This window comes from Rhipicephalus sanguineus, chromosome 1 (assembly GCF_013339695.2).
Source record: "Rhipicephalus sanguineus isolate Rsan-2018 chromosome 1, BIME_Rsan_1.4, whole genome shotgun sequence".
Classification (NCBI taxonomy): Eukaryota; Metazoa; Arthropoda; class Arachnida; order Ixodida; family Ixodidae; genus Rhipicephalus; species Rhipicephalus sanguineus.
In genome coordinates this window covers 113899311-113917480 of record NC_051176.1, presented here as the reverse complement: position 1 = coordinate 113917480, position 18170 = coordinate 113899311, and the positions used below count along the sequence as shown (strand labels likewise).

General features: G+C 42.6%; 1 protein-coding gene across 3 annotated transcripts in view; it reads right to left on the bottom strand.

Annotated features, from left to right (window-relative positions):
* LOC119396345 (phosphatidylserine lipase ABHD16A) overlaps positions 1–18170 on the bottom strand; it is a 63100-nt gene that overhangs the window by 19024 nt on the left and 25906 nt on the right. For all 3 annotated transcript variants that reach the window (XM_037663551.2, XM_037663566.2, XM_049415958.1), the window contains exons 7-14: positions 17961–18056; positions 13588–13661; positions 10316–10356; positions 10110–10214; positions 8333–8446; positions 5162–5326; positions 3148–3211; positions 41–104 (exon numbers count right to left, since the gene is read on the bottom strand). In XM_037663551.2, coding sequence (XP_037519479.1) covers positions 41–104; positions 3148–3211; positions 5162–5326; positions 8333–8446; positions 10110–10214; positions 10316–10356; positions 13588–13661; positions 17961–18056 — 723 coding nt within the window. The remainder of the gene's footprint in view (positions 1–40; positions 105–3147; positions 3212–5161; positions 5327–8332; positions 8447–10109; positions 10215–10315; positions 10357–13587; positions 13662–17960; positions 18057–18170) is intronic.

Sequence of the window (18170 nt, the reverse complement as noted above, 5' to 3'; positions counted from 1 at the left end):
CAAAAGGGCACTAATGATAATGTGATATTTCTTGAAATACCTGTTGAGTTGCTCGAGATTGTTCAAGTTCAGGTACCCTCTGATTGTTCGCCTTACGACAGGCTCTGTAAACAAACAAAAATAGAATATACGCTCACATACACAAAATTTTAGTGTACTAATTCAAATATCAGAATCCCCAGATTCTCTCTTGAAAAAATTATAGGATATTATATTCTATGAATGCTTCAATACTGTTACTGTAAGGGTGCTCTGCAACAATTTTTTATAGGGGTGTGCGAATATTCGAAATTTCGAATATTTTTTGAATAGTGCTTGCTATTCGATTCGCACTGGAATTTTACTATTCCAACTTCCCAAAAAGAAATACAGTCAACGTCCGATTGAAAGTGACCCCCTTCGGATTTTCGATATGCTTCACCTCATTACACTTTCGTATTGCGGCAAAGCTGCCTTTCAAGCTCCATTAGTCGAAGTTTGCCAAGACACAGTCAACGTATGATTAGAAGTCGTCCCTAGATTTTCAATATGCTTCACCTCATCACACCCCGGTATTGCGGCAAAGCTGCCTTTGAAGCTCTGTTACGGTCGAACTTTGCCAAGACACAGTCAACGTCCGATCAGAAGTGGTCACTAGATTTTCAATATGCTTCACCTCATCACAACCCCATATTGCGGCAAAGCTGCCTTTCAAGCTCCGCTACGGTCGCAAATCTATTAACTCAAGAAAACGCTGGTTCCAACATGGAGATGAAAGATGTGACAGAGTTGGGGGCTCAATTAATGTTGTTTTGGGCCTGAAATTTGGGCAGAAAGTCCGAAAAATCGGACGCCGAAGCTTTTTAGCATCCAAAATTTCAGATGTTCTTATATATCGACGTCTACGAGGCAGATTTGGAACTCCGGACTTGAAGGGAGCACACCCTTGTCCGCCACGCCACATCAGTTGGGCTTCCACAGAAGTTGAAAGAGGAGGAGAGGCTCAGGAAATGGCATCTTTGCCTATCACGTGTTGTCGGCAACACTTTGGTTGCACCAAATCATGTACATAAATAGAATTCAGCCTCTACATTGCCTCATTCTTGATAAGACAACTATGAAACACCACCTCGCCAGTGCTTCATCAATCTAGCGAAAAGAAACACTTTCATGTTGCTATCTCATAAGAATATGCTTAGGAATCCTCTCTAACTTTTTTTTCTGCAATTTCGCTTCGAAGTATTCGAAAAATATTCTATTCGATTTTCACACACTTCAATATTGAAATTCGCTTCGCACCCAAAATTTTGCTATTCGCACAGCTCTACTTCTTTAACATAGAAAATGCTGCTGATCTGCAGTCAAGGCTCCTGTGAACATGCAAGTCAAGTAGTATTACTGCACTGCACACAGCAGGGAACTTGCAATTTCGTTTCAAAAACAGCCGAAACTCATTCGTTCTCCTCTCAGCAAACTATGCAAAAATATGCTCGGTCAAATTTGTTTTTGCTTCGATTTATATAAATAAAAATATACGTTTCTTTCTTCCCAAACACCAAAAAAGACTAACTTCCAGTCTCGATCAACTGCTTTCTACTTTTGTTTTGTTTTCTCCTACGTTCATGCGAGGTAACAAGTGGAGTACTACACCCATGCTATTTCAAACACTAGATGCCAGAGTTGATCACTTGTCTTGCACAAAGGGCACTGGGACAATAGTCATCTATGCACAATGTTGTTTCTAAAGCCACTGGTACACTTGCTATTGCGTGCTTCACCTTTTTACGCACCTCACGAGCAAGATGTCTTGCCAGGCAACACTTTGTGTTAGCTAATTGAATTCATTTAAATACACACCATATGGATTTCGCAACTATCCGCCAATGAAGCTGATGCAGGACAAAATCAGTGTGCACCAGGTACTCACTGAGCTCAGCTCACTGAGCTCAAGAAAGAGAAAGGAATAGATAGAGAGAGAGAAAGAAAGCTAGAAAGAAACCAATACGAAAAAGATACAAGAAACAGAGAGAAAGAGAAACGAAGAAAGAAAGGAAAACAAAGAGAAACAAGGAAGGCCACCCCCCAGCTCCGCTCTCCCCTCAGGCTTGGCACCACTAGTACGAAGCTGCCATAATTTTATTGGTGTACCGTATTTACTCGAATCTAACGCGCACCTTTTTTCCGGAAAAACGAGTCCAAAAATCGCATGCGCGTTAGAATCGAGTACCGAAAAAAAAAAAAAAGAAACTCGGCTATCGTATTGCCATCGACATTTCAAAATGGCCGCCTCCTACGCGCCTTGGCCATTTCTGCCAGTTCGTACGTGTGCCGAGGAGATTGTTCGCATCGACGGCATGGAAGTGCCGACTCCAAATACTCGACGAGTGTACCACGATGCCGCATTTAAAAGAATAGTTATTACATGTGCAGAGAGACGGACGGAAATCGGGCCGCATCGCGGTCGTTCGGATATAGTTCGGAGTTCTCGAAACGTGCGTGCGAGACTGGCGCAAACAGAAGCAGATTTTTTTTACAGCAAAGCTTCACGAAAAGGTTTCAGTGGACCAAAGCAGGGCCGGTTTCGCGAAATCGAAGAGTGTTGACAGCGACAAGGAGTTGTCCGACAGCGACGTGGACTGATCCATTACGCGACTCGTATCGCCGCCGTAGTGGTGACAGTTTTAGCGGCAAGGCCCGCTTTTTGACTTTGTGTTTTACTTTTTTTGAAACTTCAGTTCTTTAAAACCCAAATACTTGTTCTTCTGAATGTGCAAACTTCGACTCCTACGGACTTTTTTTGTTCTTTTCTCTTACGAAAAACGGGTGCACGTTACAATCGATGTATTACTTTTTTTTTTTGTCGCGGAAAACGGGTGCGCGTTACAATCGAGGGCGCGGTAGAATCGAGTAAATACGGTATTTCCCTCTGCCTTCAGAATAACCACAATGAGCCTCAAGAGTGTATTATTCATTAATAAAATAAAGGGCAGGTGGTGTCATTGGTTTCCAGTTCCTACAAGCAGTTTTCATACCAACTCAAAACTTGTCTGGGGAGCAGTGCTCTATTTCACTTCACAATGGTCCCCAGAGGCTAAAACACTAAACAAAAACTCTATAGAGGAGCCTGTGCAAAGGACTCGGCAAGAATGACAAGAAGTGTCAGCTCACCCCAGCTAGGAGGCATCTTGGATGCAGCCAGGGGAAGAACATCGTCAAAGGTAGCATCCAGTATCTGTTTGCAAAAAACAGCAGTATAGCAATGTGCAATTGAGTCCCGCTCATCTTAATTAGGAACAAAAAAAAAAGAGATTACATAAGTTTTTATGTATGGCTTCTTTGATTTACAAGTCCTGGCCTGACCGGGACACCCACATGGCATTTGTTTTCCAAAGGAACCCCCTGAAGGCTCTACCCACTTGCCTGAAAGGCATACAGAGTGTGCTTGTTTCTTACATCCTGGACTAGTCCCACACACCAAGTACCTATTGCAATGATGATAAGATTAAAAAGGCATGCAGCCATATTATAAGTTGACAGAATTGCACTTGAGCTACGACACTGGTCATTTCCCTGTCTATGGAAAGTTCTTTTTTGCCCACTTTATTTCCTTTCCATTTATGTATAATTACTAAACTACTGTTAAAAACTACAAATAATGGCCCCTATGCTTTCCTTGGCTTCATTAGGTTGTGTCTAGCAAAAAAGCAAGCTTCCGATCCATTCCCCACTCATTTGTACTTATTTGTAACCAATTCAGCTGATCTAAAATTTTGCTGCGATCTACTTTTCATGCCCTAAAGTAATATACAGGCTATGAAGGATGACACAGCAGTGGAGAAGGACCTCTAGATTACACCGAACCACCATCAAGTGTGGCACACCATGCGCTATTCTGCATCCAGCCTTCATAAGACTGCAAATACCACTGAAAGTCAAACAAAGCCATTATACGAAGTCAGATTTTACTGCTATGTCAAGGTAGACAGGATAATGCTTAGTGGAAGAACAATAAAAATGGAAACAAATTCAAGCACTTAAGTGTCTATGATAAAATCTGTTGGCTATGTCTACGTGTGTGCACATCTATTTTAAAGGAGTAGCAAGCCCATTTTAAATTGCACTTTTTCTTTTTTGCATTCACCTTTCATAGGGTAGCTGAGGAGAAGAAAAGCTTAACATTTTGCTCAGCAATTTTATAAGCTCATGATACACATTTACTACCCATTCCTGGACAAGCTACACAAAGCCTGCTTCTGCCTTTGTTTTTTAGTAGCAAATGCAAATTATTCTGGCAACGTAACACTGATCCTTGTGAAGACAACTTAAAGGGGCCCTGCAACACTTTTTCAAGTAATCATTGAATGGCTTCATTAACGCAGTTTATTGCCTCATGAATCGACTGCAGCAAAATTTTTTAAATTCGCCAAATATGAGCGGAGTTACAGGAATTTGTCGCAAGCTTTAAGCACTTTCCTTTCTTACCAGCAAGTGCACTGAAAGCTACGCAGGGAGGGGGGACTGACTAGGGGGCAAAAAGCTTATGTCCATTCGCCAGCGCGTGCCATGACCTAGAGCACTTTTTTTGCCTTCAAGTGTACAGGTTACTTTCAGTGTGATAGCGAGCGAGTGTGCAGGCAGTCTGTGGTACCTAAGCAGCTCACGATGCTTAAATCGGCCAATTGTTGCGGACTTTGTGTTTATGGTGCAGTCATTTAGGTTTATGGCATCATTTGTCGAGCGAAGAGCGAGTGATTTCTAGCTGACTGAGAATTAATTGTAAATTCTAGGCCATGTGCTGCGCTATCATGTTTGGCTCACATGTTCTAAGGAGCCTAGACTATTGATTGGCAGCGTTTTCCAACCGTGCTGAAAAAGTGTTGCAGGGCTCCCTTAAATCACACTCTTCACCTTCATCAGCGAACTTGTATAAAGTTCGCAGCCTAGTGAATATGAAACTTGGTAAACACTGGGCAAGTGTAACATTTGTGATTGCAGGATGTAACATCATTTTTATACTCTTCCCAATTATGCTCAGCACCCAAGTGGCACTACACTGCAAAATAGATAATTAGTTCGTCTTGAATAGTAACCAGTAAACTCTTGTCAATATCCCAGTCTGCTGTACAGCACGCAAATTCGTAGTAAATATTTTTGAAGAAAGAACAGTGAAAAGACCACTGACCAGCCCCTTGATGTCAGGATAGTTCATGGCTGCCCAGGTGGCACAGTAAGCTCCTATTGACCATGCATATACAATGATGTTCTCAGGGGCAAAGCCCAGCCGGTGTATGGCAAACTGCATCACAACATCCACAGCATTCTTTTCCTGGTCTGGAAAAGGCACTCCCTGAAAAGAGTTGGGCATACTCATTTTCAAGCAGCAGTGGCACCAAGTGCAGTTGAATTGAGAGATATTGAATGCAGATATACTGAATGATCGTATATACTTAGCAGTCATAACATCCTCTTGAAAATCCTCTGGAAAAGCCTAGTACCGTACCATGAGTATATCAACCTCCAATGCATCTCCCCGTTCAATTGTACAACAAATGCTGCACCCCTGCAAGTTCACTTCTCCCAATTGGCCTACAATCACTTCTTGCATCCCTGGGAGTACTTACGCCAAAGAAATGACATTTGCTTGGCACATGCTGTCAAATAGAGCACTGGGTCTGAAAGGCTGTGTGATCGATGAGGGAAAAACGCGCAAGGAGTGTGTCTCACAAAAAAGAAGGATGGCTTATGCAGTGGGAATTTTCTTTGCAATCAATAATGATGAATTTTCTCTAATAAGTTTCCCCGCAACACAGCCACATAATGCGGTAAAGAACACTAACAGTGCTGAGCACTGGCCACCATGCAGTGAATCAGGCTACCTGTGGCCCTTCCTTATTGGCAAGAGGGCTGCCACACTGCTTAAGGAACGCAGAAGGCATCTTGGTGTGATACAAGTGTTCCACAGGAAAGCACAGATGAAAAATAACTAGCAGGCATTCATACCTTCGATGCAGCTTTCGAGAAGCAAATTGGTAAGTTCCTGCTTTTATCAATCCCAAGAGGCTGTCTCAGATGTGCGGAGTTTTCAGATAAGCTTCAGATAGGCATTTTATGTATTTCTATTCTCAAATTATTGATAAATCGAACTTTTTCACAATCCCTTTCAGAGTTTGATATAACTGGGTTTGAATGCAGCAAACAAATTTTGAAACTACTTATCTTTGCCATGAATTGCTGTTGTTTTAGTGCTCAAATTAAGCAAATGAGGATATGCTGTAAAGCTTACAACTTTTTCGTCCCTCATAGACACTTGAGTTAGAGTTTACTGCAACATAATAAATTAAGGGTAAAACATTTATTTCTGCTCATTTTTCCAATGGTGCTAAGCAAACCCTTTCTTTAGGTGCTTTCTACTGTAGACTAATAAAATTAAATTTGATTAACAAGATGTGGATGTTGAACAACAGCACTTATCTAAGGCTATGTGAAAGTGTGCACATAGACAAATTCAGCCATTTCTTCCTACACTCATCTAATGGAGAAAGGTGGCACAGTTTGGTGCAATCGGTGCAGTGTTTCCACCCTTGCGCATGTGGAAAATACACATACAAGCATCAAAGAGTTGAAACATTCCTTACTTTATGGATGCACTATTTACACATTTCGGTAAATCAATGACCAGGAATAGACTTCAATGTGTTGTGCCATTTACAAACATCAACAGCTAATGTCAAGTGGATGCCTGGGAAAAAAAAAGTAAACAAAACAGACCCTAGAGTGAACGTGAAAAAAATCACCAGCGTCAATTTTCTTACGCCAGTGATTGTATATGAAGCCGATTACGATGTAACTGCTTAAGGTTATTCTCAGGCGTGTTTATCCTACCAGCAGAAAGTCTGAGGACAATGTCAAATCATAGGAGATTGAATTTAGACAACACAGAACCACAAAACTAGCCTAGAACATTGTCAGGTGCACTACGGCAACTTTCATTTTCTACCTGCTGATGAGCAAGTGATTTCTTGTGCTGTCTCAAAGGCTATAGGAATGTTTACAATATTTAGGCCTTGATTACAGTATCTACAATATCTGGCAGAGATGTTCTATGCCAAACAGGGCACTGCTAAAGGGTAGTGCAGGCCATAGAGGAAAGGTGAGCAGGTGGCTTGTTAAAATATGGAAAGTTCACCAAACAAGGGTATTCGCGATTCGTATGACAAGCTTGCGTTCATAAGCTTCACTGCAACACAGCTGTGGAATGCGGTGAAGCATTCTACTACTGACCAAACCAATAACAATCCGATATTGGATGGCTATGCTGCTTCAAGAAAGGGAATGGCTTCCATATCTAGCACACGTGTTTCCCAAGAAGCCGCGAATGAAACACAAGCGAGTAGCTTTTATGTGTTCAGCGTGCCTTTAATGGTATACTATTTAAAGGGACACTAAAGAGAAACAATGAATTGGTTTAGATTGATAAAGTGTGCTCGGAGAACTCTTGTGTAGTTTATTTCACCCCCATAGGTTTATTATTAGAGGAGAAAACCAAGCTCAAAGTTTCATTTTTAAATTTCATGCCAAACTTTGTAATTCGTGACGTAAAATATTTCAAAGAGCATTTAACGTATTTTGGCGCCACTGGCTCGACGAAATTTCCACAAACTCCTTATGTCAAGTCTCTGGCCCCCTCAGAGGACAATGTACTTAGATTTAACCGATTAGGAACTACATAGACCCAAGCAGGCGCCGTCAAAAATATGCGATGTCACGGCAAATGGTGTGGAGATACCAAGATGGCGTCTCCATCTGTATTTTCTTTTTGCGCGTTTTCTCGTTTATTAAGCGTCTTCTCGCAGCAAGCGTGGTGTTTTTGGTATCGTGGAACACTACTTTACTAATGTGAGAAAAATCATTTTGCTCTTTAGTGTCCCTCTACCTATTTAGCGATTGTCTTCACGTTCGATATATCCACATTCGACTGCATTTGAATATGGTTTGTTCTTTTTTTATTAGTGTAACAGTGTAATGTAGTAGAAAGCACGTAACTGTCAAACTGTTTTTTATCATTTTTACAGATTATGCCTTGACATGAGACTTCAAATATTTATTTTTGGAAGGTATGCTTCTTTTAGCATTCTTTCGATGGATAGCCTGTTTTGCAACCATGACATACTTATTAGAGAATTACTATGCAAGCTTTCAAAAACAAAAGCGTAACATTTTTCTCATCAGGAAAGAATTTTACACGCATCCAAATGCTTGTGCTTATGTGTCAATGTTGCATTAAAAAAGAACACGACTTTTCACAAAGAAAGACCACCTGTGACAATCAACCATGCTAGAATCAATTGCTTACAGTGCTCCCAGCAAAGCCAGGATGGTTCCAGCCCAGCACGGAGTACCCAGCCTCAATGGGGGTTGTTGCAATGCCATACTCGTAAAAGCCTGCATTGCCCTCACAGCACACAACCTGTAACCAAAAGCAGTAGGGCTGTCAGGCAACCAAATGCTGTCGAGCAGCTAAATACTTATAAAAACTATGAAATGGAGGCAAGAGAACCTGCAATGCCTTCACCGTCATCAACATATGTTACTGTTTTGCATGAATGCAGCCATAACGCTGGAACAAATAATGTGCGAAAACTAGGCATGGACGAATATTCGATAGCTTTGAATATTCAAATTAATATTATAGTATTTGCGTTCACTTTGACACTAATTTAAGATGTTCTAATTTTAAATTATTCAAAAATAACAAATAGATGTATATCTTACTGCATGTGAGCCCCCTGAAAAGGTGGTTTCACTGCTGTGAAGCCACACTTTAAGGTGAAATGTATATTTTACCTGCGCCTCATTTAATTTTTTTTTTTTTTAAGTTTAAAAGCATGTTATACGGGCTTATATGCACTAGGTTTAGAAAATTTCAAAACGTAATGTATTTTATCGTGTAAAACTTTCACCCTACTATTACACGAATCTTGATACAGTTATAAGTTTGCATTTTGCTTCGAACTAAAAAAAGTGACTTCGCACAAGCTTAGTTCCAATTCTTAACCATGATAAAAATGCTCATCTTTTTTTTTTTATATTATGCTATATGTACTATTCAAACTATCTGACTGAAATTATTCGACCAAGTCACTATTCCCTTTGAACCTCAAATTTACTATTCATCCATTCCAAGCAAAAACATTCCGACTATGAGGCATGCCCTAATGAGAGACCTATGCCATAACAGAAACCTGGATTACCTTAAACCTTGTATTTCTCAAGGACACAAGTTAGGGTAAATTTTTTTTTAAATCGAAATTTGTTTTTTTTGTTTGTGTGGAATGATAAGGCCTTATATCCAGTGCCCCACACATTTTTTTCACATTTTGATTGAGCCAAAAGGACCAGTTTTTTGAGACCAACTGGCGAGCAGCCAAGCCCCCTTTTCTCACATCGTGAAACTGGTAGTCTCCCTGAGATTAGCAGGTTTTTAAAAAAGTATTCCGGCTTTTAAAAGGCACATGGTGCAGTTTTTTTTTAACACGCATGGTATTTACCGAGTCCACTTGCCTTATGTGCGTGAGACGCGCATGGAGACGCAGTTCTGCGCATTTATTTTGAGTTTATAATTGGGCCTTTGTTGATTTTGTTGCAGCGGCAAAAGATATTCTCGTGTTGACAAATAAAAAAAACTGTTTAGAAAGCGCAGTATAATTGGAAATTGACACGCTTCGGCTATTAACTGAAAGGAGACTGGGAGAACTCGTGCAAGCACTTCAGCAAGTAGGCATTGTCCTCATTCTGCGCCACCGCAAGGACAATATGTTACCTGTAGTGACAATGGCTACGCTTTGATTCATGTGGAGCTTTTAGAAACTACGATTACTAGTAACTGTCTGCACAAAATGCGGAGGAACCGTGGCAATCCTAGAGAACAAAATGGATTGTGTTCCTTGGAATGGAAACCTTCAGAACTGCCACCTTTGAAAGCATTCTAACCTTCAAAAAGGCCTGCCTGCACTCTAACCTTCAAAAAGCCTCAAAAAGGTTACGAGAGTGCAATGCACAAGAAATCCGATGCAATGCAACACTGTAGCATTCATGTAAGCGCAGCTAATAACTACGGAATTGAACCTTACCAGAATGTTTCCGTTTGCATAGACAGTTGAATTTCTTCTGTCCACAAACACAGAATCGATCTCATTCCCATCTCGGGTGAGCAACTTGTGACGCAGGGCATTATGCTGAAACAGAGGCAAGGGTAGCAGTATCAAGTAAATGGACACCAAGGGAAGCTGCATGCCGTAAGGAATGTTCAAAGCTCATGGGCAGCATCAACTCTCACCTCTTCAATCAGCCTCGCTCTACCTTGAACGAGCATAGGTGCTAAAATAAACAGAGTACATAAATTAAAATCGCGCATTTATTCAGTCGCACAGAAGAACATAGAGAAAGTGCCAAATGTTCAATAGGACTGCCAAATATTCTTAATGAATAAGGAGTATAAAGGATTTATTTGTGTGACGTGTTACTCATTCTAACAGAAACAATACATTTACCGATAATCAGTGACTGACTTTAGATCACGCGCCATATTTGCAACGATGAATACCAGGCAGCCACTTTTTAAAGCCTGTGCACAATTTATGTAAGCTCAGAATTTTAATACCAATCATAAAGTATTAGTGTCTGTGCGGTGAATACATTGGTGTTCCACTTAACATTACAGTTAGTTGAGAAACATTTCTTGCATGCTGAGGGATCCATGTACAGTACTCACGGATTCAAACGCGACATCAAATTTTTTAAATATAACGACTGGTATGCACAATTGCTCGAGATAACCACGTCATGTTGCGATGAATCTGGTCTCTAAAGATAATGTTAGCTCTGATTTATGCATTCGAAATTACGCCAATATGACCCCAACTGAAGACTGTGGAAACGAAAGTATGTACATTACTTAGCCCTAAATTGTCCTGTTTCAATCCGTGGGTACTGTACATATAGAGTGAAAACTCCTTAATTCGACCCCCATTAATTTGGAAAATCGGATAATTCGGAAGTGTCCTGTGGTCCCAGCAAGCATATGTATTGTTTAATGGCATCAAACTCTCATTAATTTGGTCATATTTGGCTGCAACCCTGTTAATTTGGACGATCCTTTGAGCGCGCCAAGCACGAAGCGCCACAAATGTGCAATGCAAAGGAGCTAAAACAACGTTCGTGAACAACCGTTACAGTTGTTCACAAAGGCCTTCTGAAAGGCATGGTCACCATCCACAATCCTGCCACAATCTCATTGTTGGCGACCAAGGCTTCAGCAGCTGCAGCAAACTTGTTTCTTTTTCGATTTTACTTGGCATGCGTGAACTGCGGGGGCACTATCCACGATTGTCTCCATAGCTACGGGGGCCAAAGCTGCAGCAAGCAGTAGTTTCGTTTTCGCCGCGTGGCTTCAGAACTGTGTAGTCGCCATTCATGATTCTGCATTATAGAGCCAGGTTCATTAAGCTGCAGATGTGGTGCTCAGCAGTTTCGTTTAGACTCTGCACATAGGCCATGCACGTGCTTTCAGAACTGCATGGACTGATAGTGTCTTTGATGACCACAGTTTCGTCCCAACGAATGTGGCACTCAGTAGCTTTGTTTTGACTCCGGGCAATGCACGCGTAGTGTCACAGAACTCAAACACGATGGAAGCTATTGAAGATGAAGAGCTTCAGCCTTGGGTCTGCATGCTGGCATAGAACTCGTCTGCTACATCGTGATGAACGAACGATCAGTTGAAAAAAACCAGCGCCGGAGTTGCGATCCAGCAAAAAAATTATTGCCACGTGTATGTAGTGGTGTTGGTGGTGGCAGTACATAATAAGGGATGGGTTCACAGCAAGTTTCGGCTTAGACGCAGGGACCTTAAGCTGCGGCCACATTGTGAACGAAGTCGTGAATGACAAATTTTGGTTTTTACACTGGTCTTATGCAAAATAATATTGAATTTGTGTATTCATCAAGTAAATGAAAATGCATTGATGTAATAGTAGACACACATTTATTGTCTTCTTGATACTTCCGATAATTCGGCATTTGGTTGATTCGGACATTTCTTCCGGTCACGTAAAATCCGAATTGAGAAGCTTTTACTGTATATAGGTTCTTGTTGCAGAATTCCCTATTAATATTAACCCATCTTGAGCAACCTTTATTTTTATCTGATTATTACAACACAGCCACTACACACATAGTTAATGATGGAAGTAAATTATTCAATGAATTTATGAAGAAGTTTACCATTGTTTATCAGCAAATTTCTCACTTCCACTGGCATGACCAATGCATGGCTGCATAAATTGATTCTCTATTCTACAATGCCCGCAAATTTCCAGTAGTTGCACATGAACACCAAGTATCGTTTTTGTGAAGTGACTAAATGTTACACTGTTGTAGCTCAGAAAGAGCTTTTAAATCTGTGATAAAAGCTAACAAGAAAGTAAGATAAACATTACAAGTATACCAGATCAAATACACCCTGGTAACATTTTATGCAGTGTCAAAAAAGGGGAAAAAATCATAAAATGAAGAGCGCAAAGCACACTGAGATAGAAATATGTATTACAGTGAGAAAAGCATCGATTTAAGGCAAACGAGACAACTTGGTGCACTATACAAAGAAAAAAAATGTCACACAACAAAACACACACAAAGGGGAGCAGACATGGAGTGGTTAGCATCAGGCTGTATAAGTTCTAGACTTTTTTATTCACATTTTGTTGGCATGCTTCTCCTTATGAAAGTAACAATTGGCATCATTAATGTCTTAAAAATGGAACTCCCATTGTTTTCGCATGAATAGTAATGTGCAAGGTGTACACTGTGATAATATGTTGTGTGCGCAGAACAAAAATACACAAAAACAAAACAGTGTGCCGTGCGGTGTTGAATTGTGCCTTTAGAATATGTGCGCTGTGCGGTGGAGAGTTGCGTATACGCCATGCGGTGGTGAAGAGGATGGTGATTTTGTGTGCAGCGTGGCTCGACAGAGCGTGACCCGTGACGTGGGCCATGCGCAAGCCTGCATTCCAGGGCAGTGCTCTCCTTCGCTGGGTGTCGGGTCCATGGGTAAAACCGCAGCCGTTAGTCCTGTCGCCTCAGCTAGAGAGAGCAATCGCACTTGTTCCTCTGCGAGAAGACCGCGCCAGGAACCAGGCACGAGGGTGCCTAGCCTCGCCGCTGTGTGCAGACGGGCACACTCAGGGGTTGGTCCCCGAGCACGCAGAGGCCGGATGCATCAACCGTGGAGTGGTTACCGCAAGCACAGAGTTTCGGGTTCAATGGCTGTGGAGCAGAACTCGGTGACTCTACGTGGCCAGATCACGTGCCTAGCTATGGCATCTGACTGACAGTCTATGTACAACACCCTCAACTCTGTGACCTCAGAGGCTCTGACAGAAAATGTATGAAAACTTACTTTCACGCGTAGCAGTGAGTTATGTACATTTTAACTGTCTTCTACCATTTGTTGAGTCCTTCGTGAGTGGAAAGCACGCAAACTGTTGTCTTATGAAACGAGGCTGCCAACAACTCCTAAAGTATCAAGTAGGATAAGAAAACGCATACCAACTGCAGCCTGGAGAAGTTGGACTGTTCCAGGATACATCATCCTTCGACCAAATGTGTGCACTGCAATGTAGCTGAAAATAAAATTAGGAAGCTTAATTTCATATTCCCTAAAAAGCGGAAATAACTTAAGCTACTAGCAATGATTCATTTTTACGGAACCTACCCATAAAAGTACCCCCTCGATAATACGAAAAGGTACACTAAAGCAGCTTTCACCAGATGCTAGTGGCTAAATGCACATCCCCCTGATTAACCCTATGCGGTCCGTTGTAGGGCCCTCCCGACAACACAACATGGCCACAGTAGTCCACAGTCAGGCACCACATGCTGCCAAAATGTCACTGAGACTCGGGCACAATATCAACTGCAAAAATAAACATCTGATGAGTTTTCCTTGCACAACTGTTTTTCTTTCACGGCATACCTGCCAACCTGGCGACATAGAAATTAGTAAAATTTTCATGCGGCGGGGGGAAGGGGGGGCCACTTTTTATTGCGATAGCAATTATATGGACAGTCTCGACGGGTTTTTGGCGTCGCCGTCATGTCCTTCTGGTATGAAGTCCAAATTGATAAGATCCCCCCGCGCATTGTATGTTCTACCGCGGGGTAAAAGCGCGCGAGCGGGGGCGACGAACGCAGCCGAAGCAGAGTTCAAACGAGCCGGCCCATTTCCGTCGATCGGAGGGTGCATGCGATAACATCACCCCGCTCGGGAGGCCTGCCGTGGAAGCAGACAGGAAACGCGCCGCCCTTCTTTAATGAGCCTTAAAAGACACGGGGGGGTGGGGGGTGTCGCGCTAGGAGCAACTTTGAACTTTGAATCTAAGGGCGCAGTCGCGATCTCTGGCGCGCGCTATCTCGAAAGCTATCACAGCGGGTGGCTCGTAAACCCTTCTACGTGCTGCGCTCTCAACGCGAAGTGACTATGCGGACAGCATCGCTCCCTGGAGCGGCCGTATTCTCTTACAACAGCGTTTTGTAGTTACGCGATATCGGATACAAAACAGTTAGCTGCCAGCCTCACTTCGTGTAACACTACAATTTGTTGCTATCGCATTCATTGCGTCGCCCTTGCGGTGAAACTGTGACTTTTTTTTGTTTTCAAGTTCGGAGGGTTTTGCCTTTGGCGACAAGCTTAATCATGTTTTTGAAACCATAAGTAAAATCGGTCAGAGAGTAATCAGCAACAACTCAATTGGGCAACAATTTATTTTTGCAGTGACTTTGCTGTTGCGGACTTTGCCCGCTTCAGAAAGTTCTCCGTGTAGCTTTGCTCAAAGCAAGTTGTTCCACTCTGGTGCCCTTTCACCATCAGCAGGCTCTCGAGAGTTTCTTCACAGACAAGATGAGCGAAACTCTGTTCGAGTTTTGTTGACAGTGCTGAATATTCTCTCGCATTCCGCATTACTGTGGGGAATGAAGAGAATGCCCAGCATAACCAATAAAATTCTGTGGAACCTGAGCGATCCGTCAACACCTCGAACAGCTCGCAAACGTGCCCACTACACGTCGCACCTGGGCTTAAAGGATTCGACAACCAACTTTTGTGGTACCCGTTTTCTTGAGTACAATGGGAAGCTTACCGGTCAAAGCTTCTAATTACGGAGTGGTAACGCGGAGAACGGCGTAAAACATTTGTAATCAGGGTTTTTCGATCTGCAGCGATTATGCAGTCTTAATATCACATGCTGCAAACAGTGAGAGGTGAGCGTGATAGCGATTATACGCCAGCAGTGGTGACAAGTTATGCCCTAAGTATGAAAAGGCAATGTTACGTTTGCAAAGCCTGCGGTGCCGCGACTACTGCTTTCTAGCCTATTAAATTATTTTACAATAGTTATAGCGTTTTTCTGGGGCTTCTTACAGAAGTACTTTGGCCGTACGCAGGTCGCTTTATCACATTTTAGTCAAGCCAAGCCAAGCTAAGCCTTCGAAAACGAAACAAGTGGTAGGATACACCAGCAGTGCTGTTCATGAAGTGGTAGCAATCCTCCACAGAACAGTAAGTCGATGGCATTTTGCGAGCAGCAGCGCAAACTCACAAGCTACTCTTCAAAAGTCCGATACGACGAGAGCAGACGAGAGTCGAGCTACGCGGGAAACGCCGCCGGACGCCGCGCGCATGCGCTGCAGCCTGTTTCACTGGAAGCCACGAAAGCAGCGCCGCATCTCATGCTTTACTTCTTTTACCTTAGAAACAAACGGGAATTGCCAATAACATACATATTCAAATTTTCAGCCCTCGTTCTGGTGCGTGTACAACAAACTACGTACAACAAAATGCTTAAGACTGCATACGTCTGGTTCATGGCGCTCACGCTAGGCTGCGCGACATACCGGTTTTTGTTACTTTTAAACGCGATTTAAAAATATAAATCCTACTCAGATCGCGAAAAGTATTCTGGAATCTGTCACTATAATTCACGGCCTTTTCATTTCCACCAGGATCTAATCACCCGTTCTGGCCAGTTGTCGGTCCCTTTAAACACAGCAGCCCTACTGCGTCGGACGCGGCAGCCGGTCATACGTAAAGCGACACGAACAATGTAGTCCTCACCGCCGACCCGCGAACAAAGCCCACTGCCACATGTTTGCGCTTTGCGTACGCGCCAAGGCGGTATGGATTCGTAGCCACCCCCCGAGAAGACGACAGAAGTCGCTAAATGTTGAAGCAGCTGCTGCTGATGATGATAACACAGCGCCGTTTTCGGAGCCTCCGCAACTAGCTACGGCAATGCGCAGTAGCTGATCACGAAGGCCACGCTGTTTTAATGGACTTTTAATTTTTTTTATCGGAAATGATACGGTTTCCGTAAAATTTCAGCTAACATTCGTAAAATCGTAAGCGAGGTCGAAATTCGTACATTTTACGGAAAATTAGGAAGAGTTGGCAGTTATGTTTCACGGTGATCAGACCTGGCGAAATATTTTTGGACCAGAACGACCAGAAACTGGGTAAAAGTTTTGGACCACAAAGGGTTAAAGTGTTCAAGCGTAAATTTTCCACAGAAAAGCTGCTTCTTTTATAATAACATATCAGGTTCAAATCTACACATGCAATGTAATCACTGATTTATGAACGAACCTGTTTTGACTTTTATTTCAGTGTTAGTTATGCATAGCGTTAGTTATATGCATGTATATAGTACATAGCCTTACCATAGAATCCTATACCAAATATCAGCATTTAAAGGGGCCCTGCAACACTTTATGAACATAGAGAATGCTGCTAATCAGTAGCCAAGGCTCCTCTGAACATGTGAGCCAAATATAGCACTGCACGTAGTAGGGAATTTACAATTTCATTTCAAAGACAGCTGCAAATCACTCGCTCTCCTCTCCACAAACTACACAGTCAAAGGGACCGACCACGAAGCCACCGGGATGAACACGGTCACTGGCCGATTTCGTGATTGCAAATATCCCTAGGTATAGTTCTACTGTTCACTTTAAGTTCAACAAGTAAAGTATGCATTTGCTATCTAGTAAAAACACTGAAAAAGTATCATTTTTGTGCACTTCCGGTCTTGGCCAAATGTCATCTGTTTTCAGCTACGTCCATGTGAGGTGGCACAGGGCATGCTACGGAAATTGCACTCTTTCCGTTTACTCTGTCCTTCCTTCCTGTGTTCGTCCGATTGAATGCGCAACGATTCCCACCACGAACATGCACCAACTCGCCCAGCAAGAAGTTCTTCTAAAATGCTACATCTGTGCTATTTCAAACACTACGTGCCTGAGTCTGTCGTTTGTCTCGTACTGAGCCTGCTACTACAGCACCTCCCTCTGTACATCACCAATTCCAAAATCAACAGTATGTTTGCCAGCGCACACTTGCTCTTTCCAATGCGCCTCACAAGTTACACACCTTGGCAGATATCGCTTTTATTTAGGCAATCAAAACCACTTCAAAATGTGCTATCTGGATTTGGCCACTATTCACTGAGTAAACCTGACAAAGGAGAAAGCCAGTGTGCACCAGCTTCTCATGCAGCTCGGCCCAGACTTCAGCTGTCGTGCTGCGGACATACCGCAGCTACTGTAGGGTGCCGCCACGTGCCAGTGTTGGGCTTGTTTGAAATGCACAAGGCAACAGCACCCGCTGACGTACGTAGCTTCCCGCTTGCCATTCCTCCCTGTGTCACTTCTAGTGTGCTTATCGGGACAAAAGAGAGAAAGCACTCGGAGCTTATAGCAAATACCTTTAACTCCAGTTATGCTTGACAGATACGAAAATTTCTTGCAGCAACAACATGCATAGTGAGATCAATCGATGATTATGTGGAAAAGTGTAGCAGGACCCGTTTAACTCTTTGCTGAACAATGCTGGTCACTTTTACAAAGCTCTGCTGATAAGTGAAGCTTACCTCAGTATTTCACATGGCAAAGCACGCAAGCTTGCAAAAAAGCTTCCTTGGTTTGATGGCTGGCGTTCTACTTCAACACGTGGTTTGCTCTTGTCCCTATCAAAGGCAAGAATACATACATATTTATTCCCGCTGTTTCATTTACACTTTCTGGTTTACTGTACTTTTTCCTGTGTAAAATAGGCATGAAAAATAAAAAGGACTTGTCAG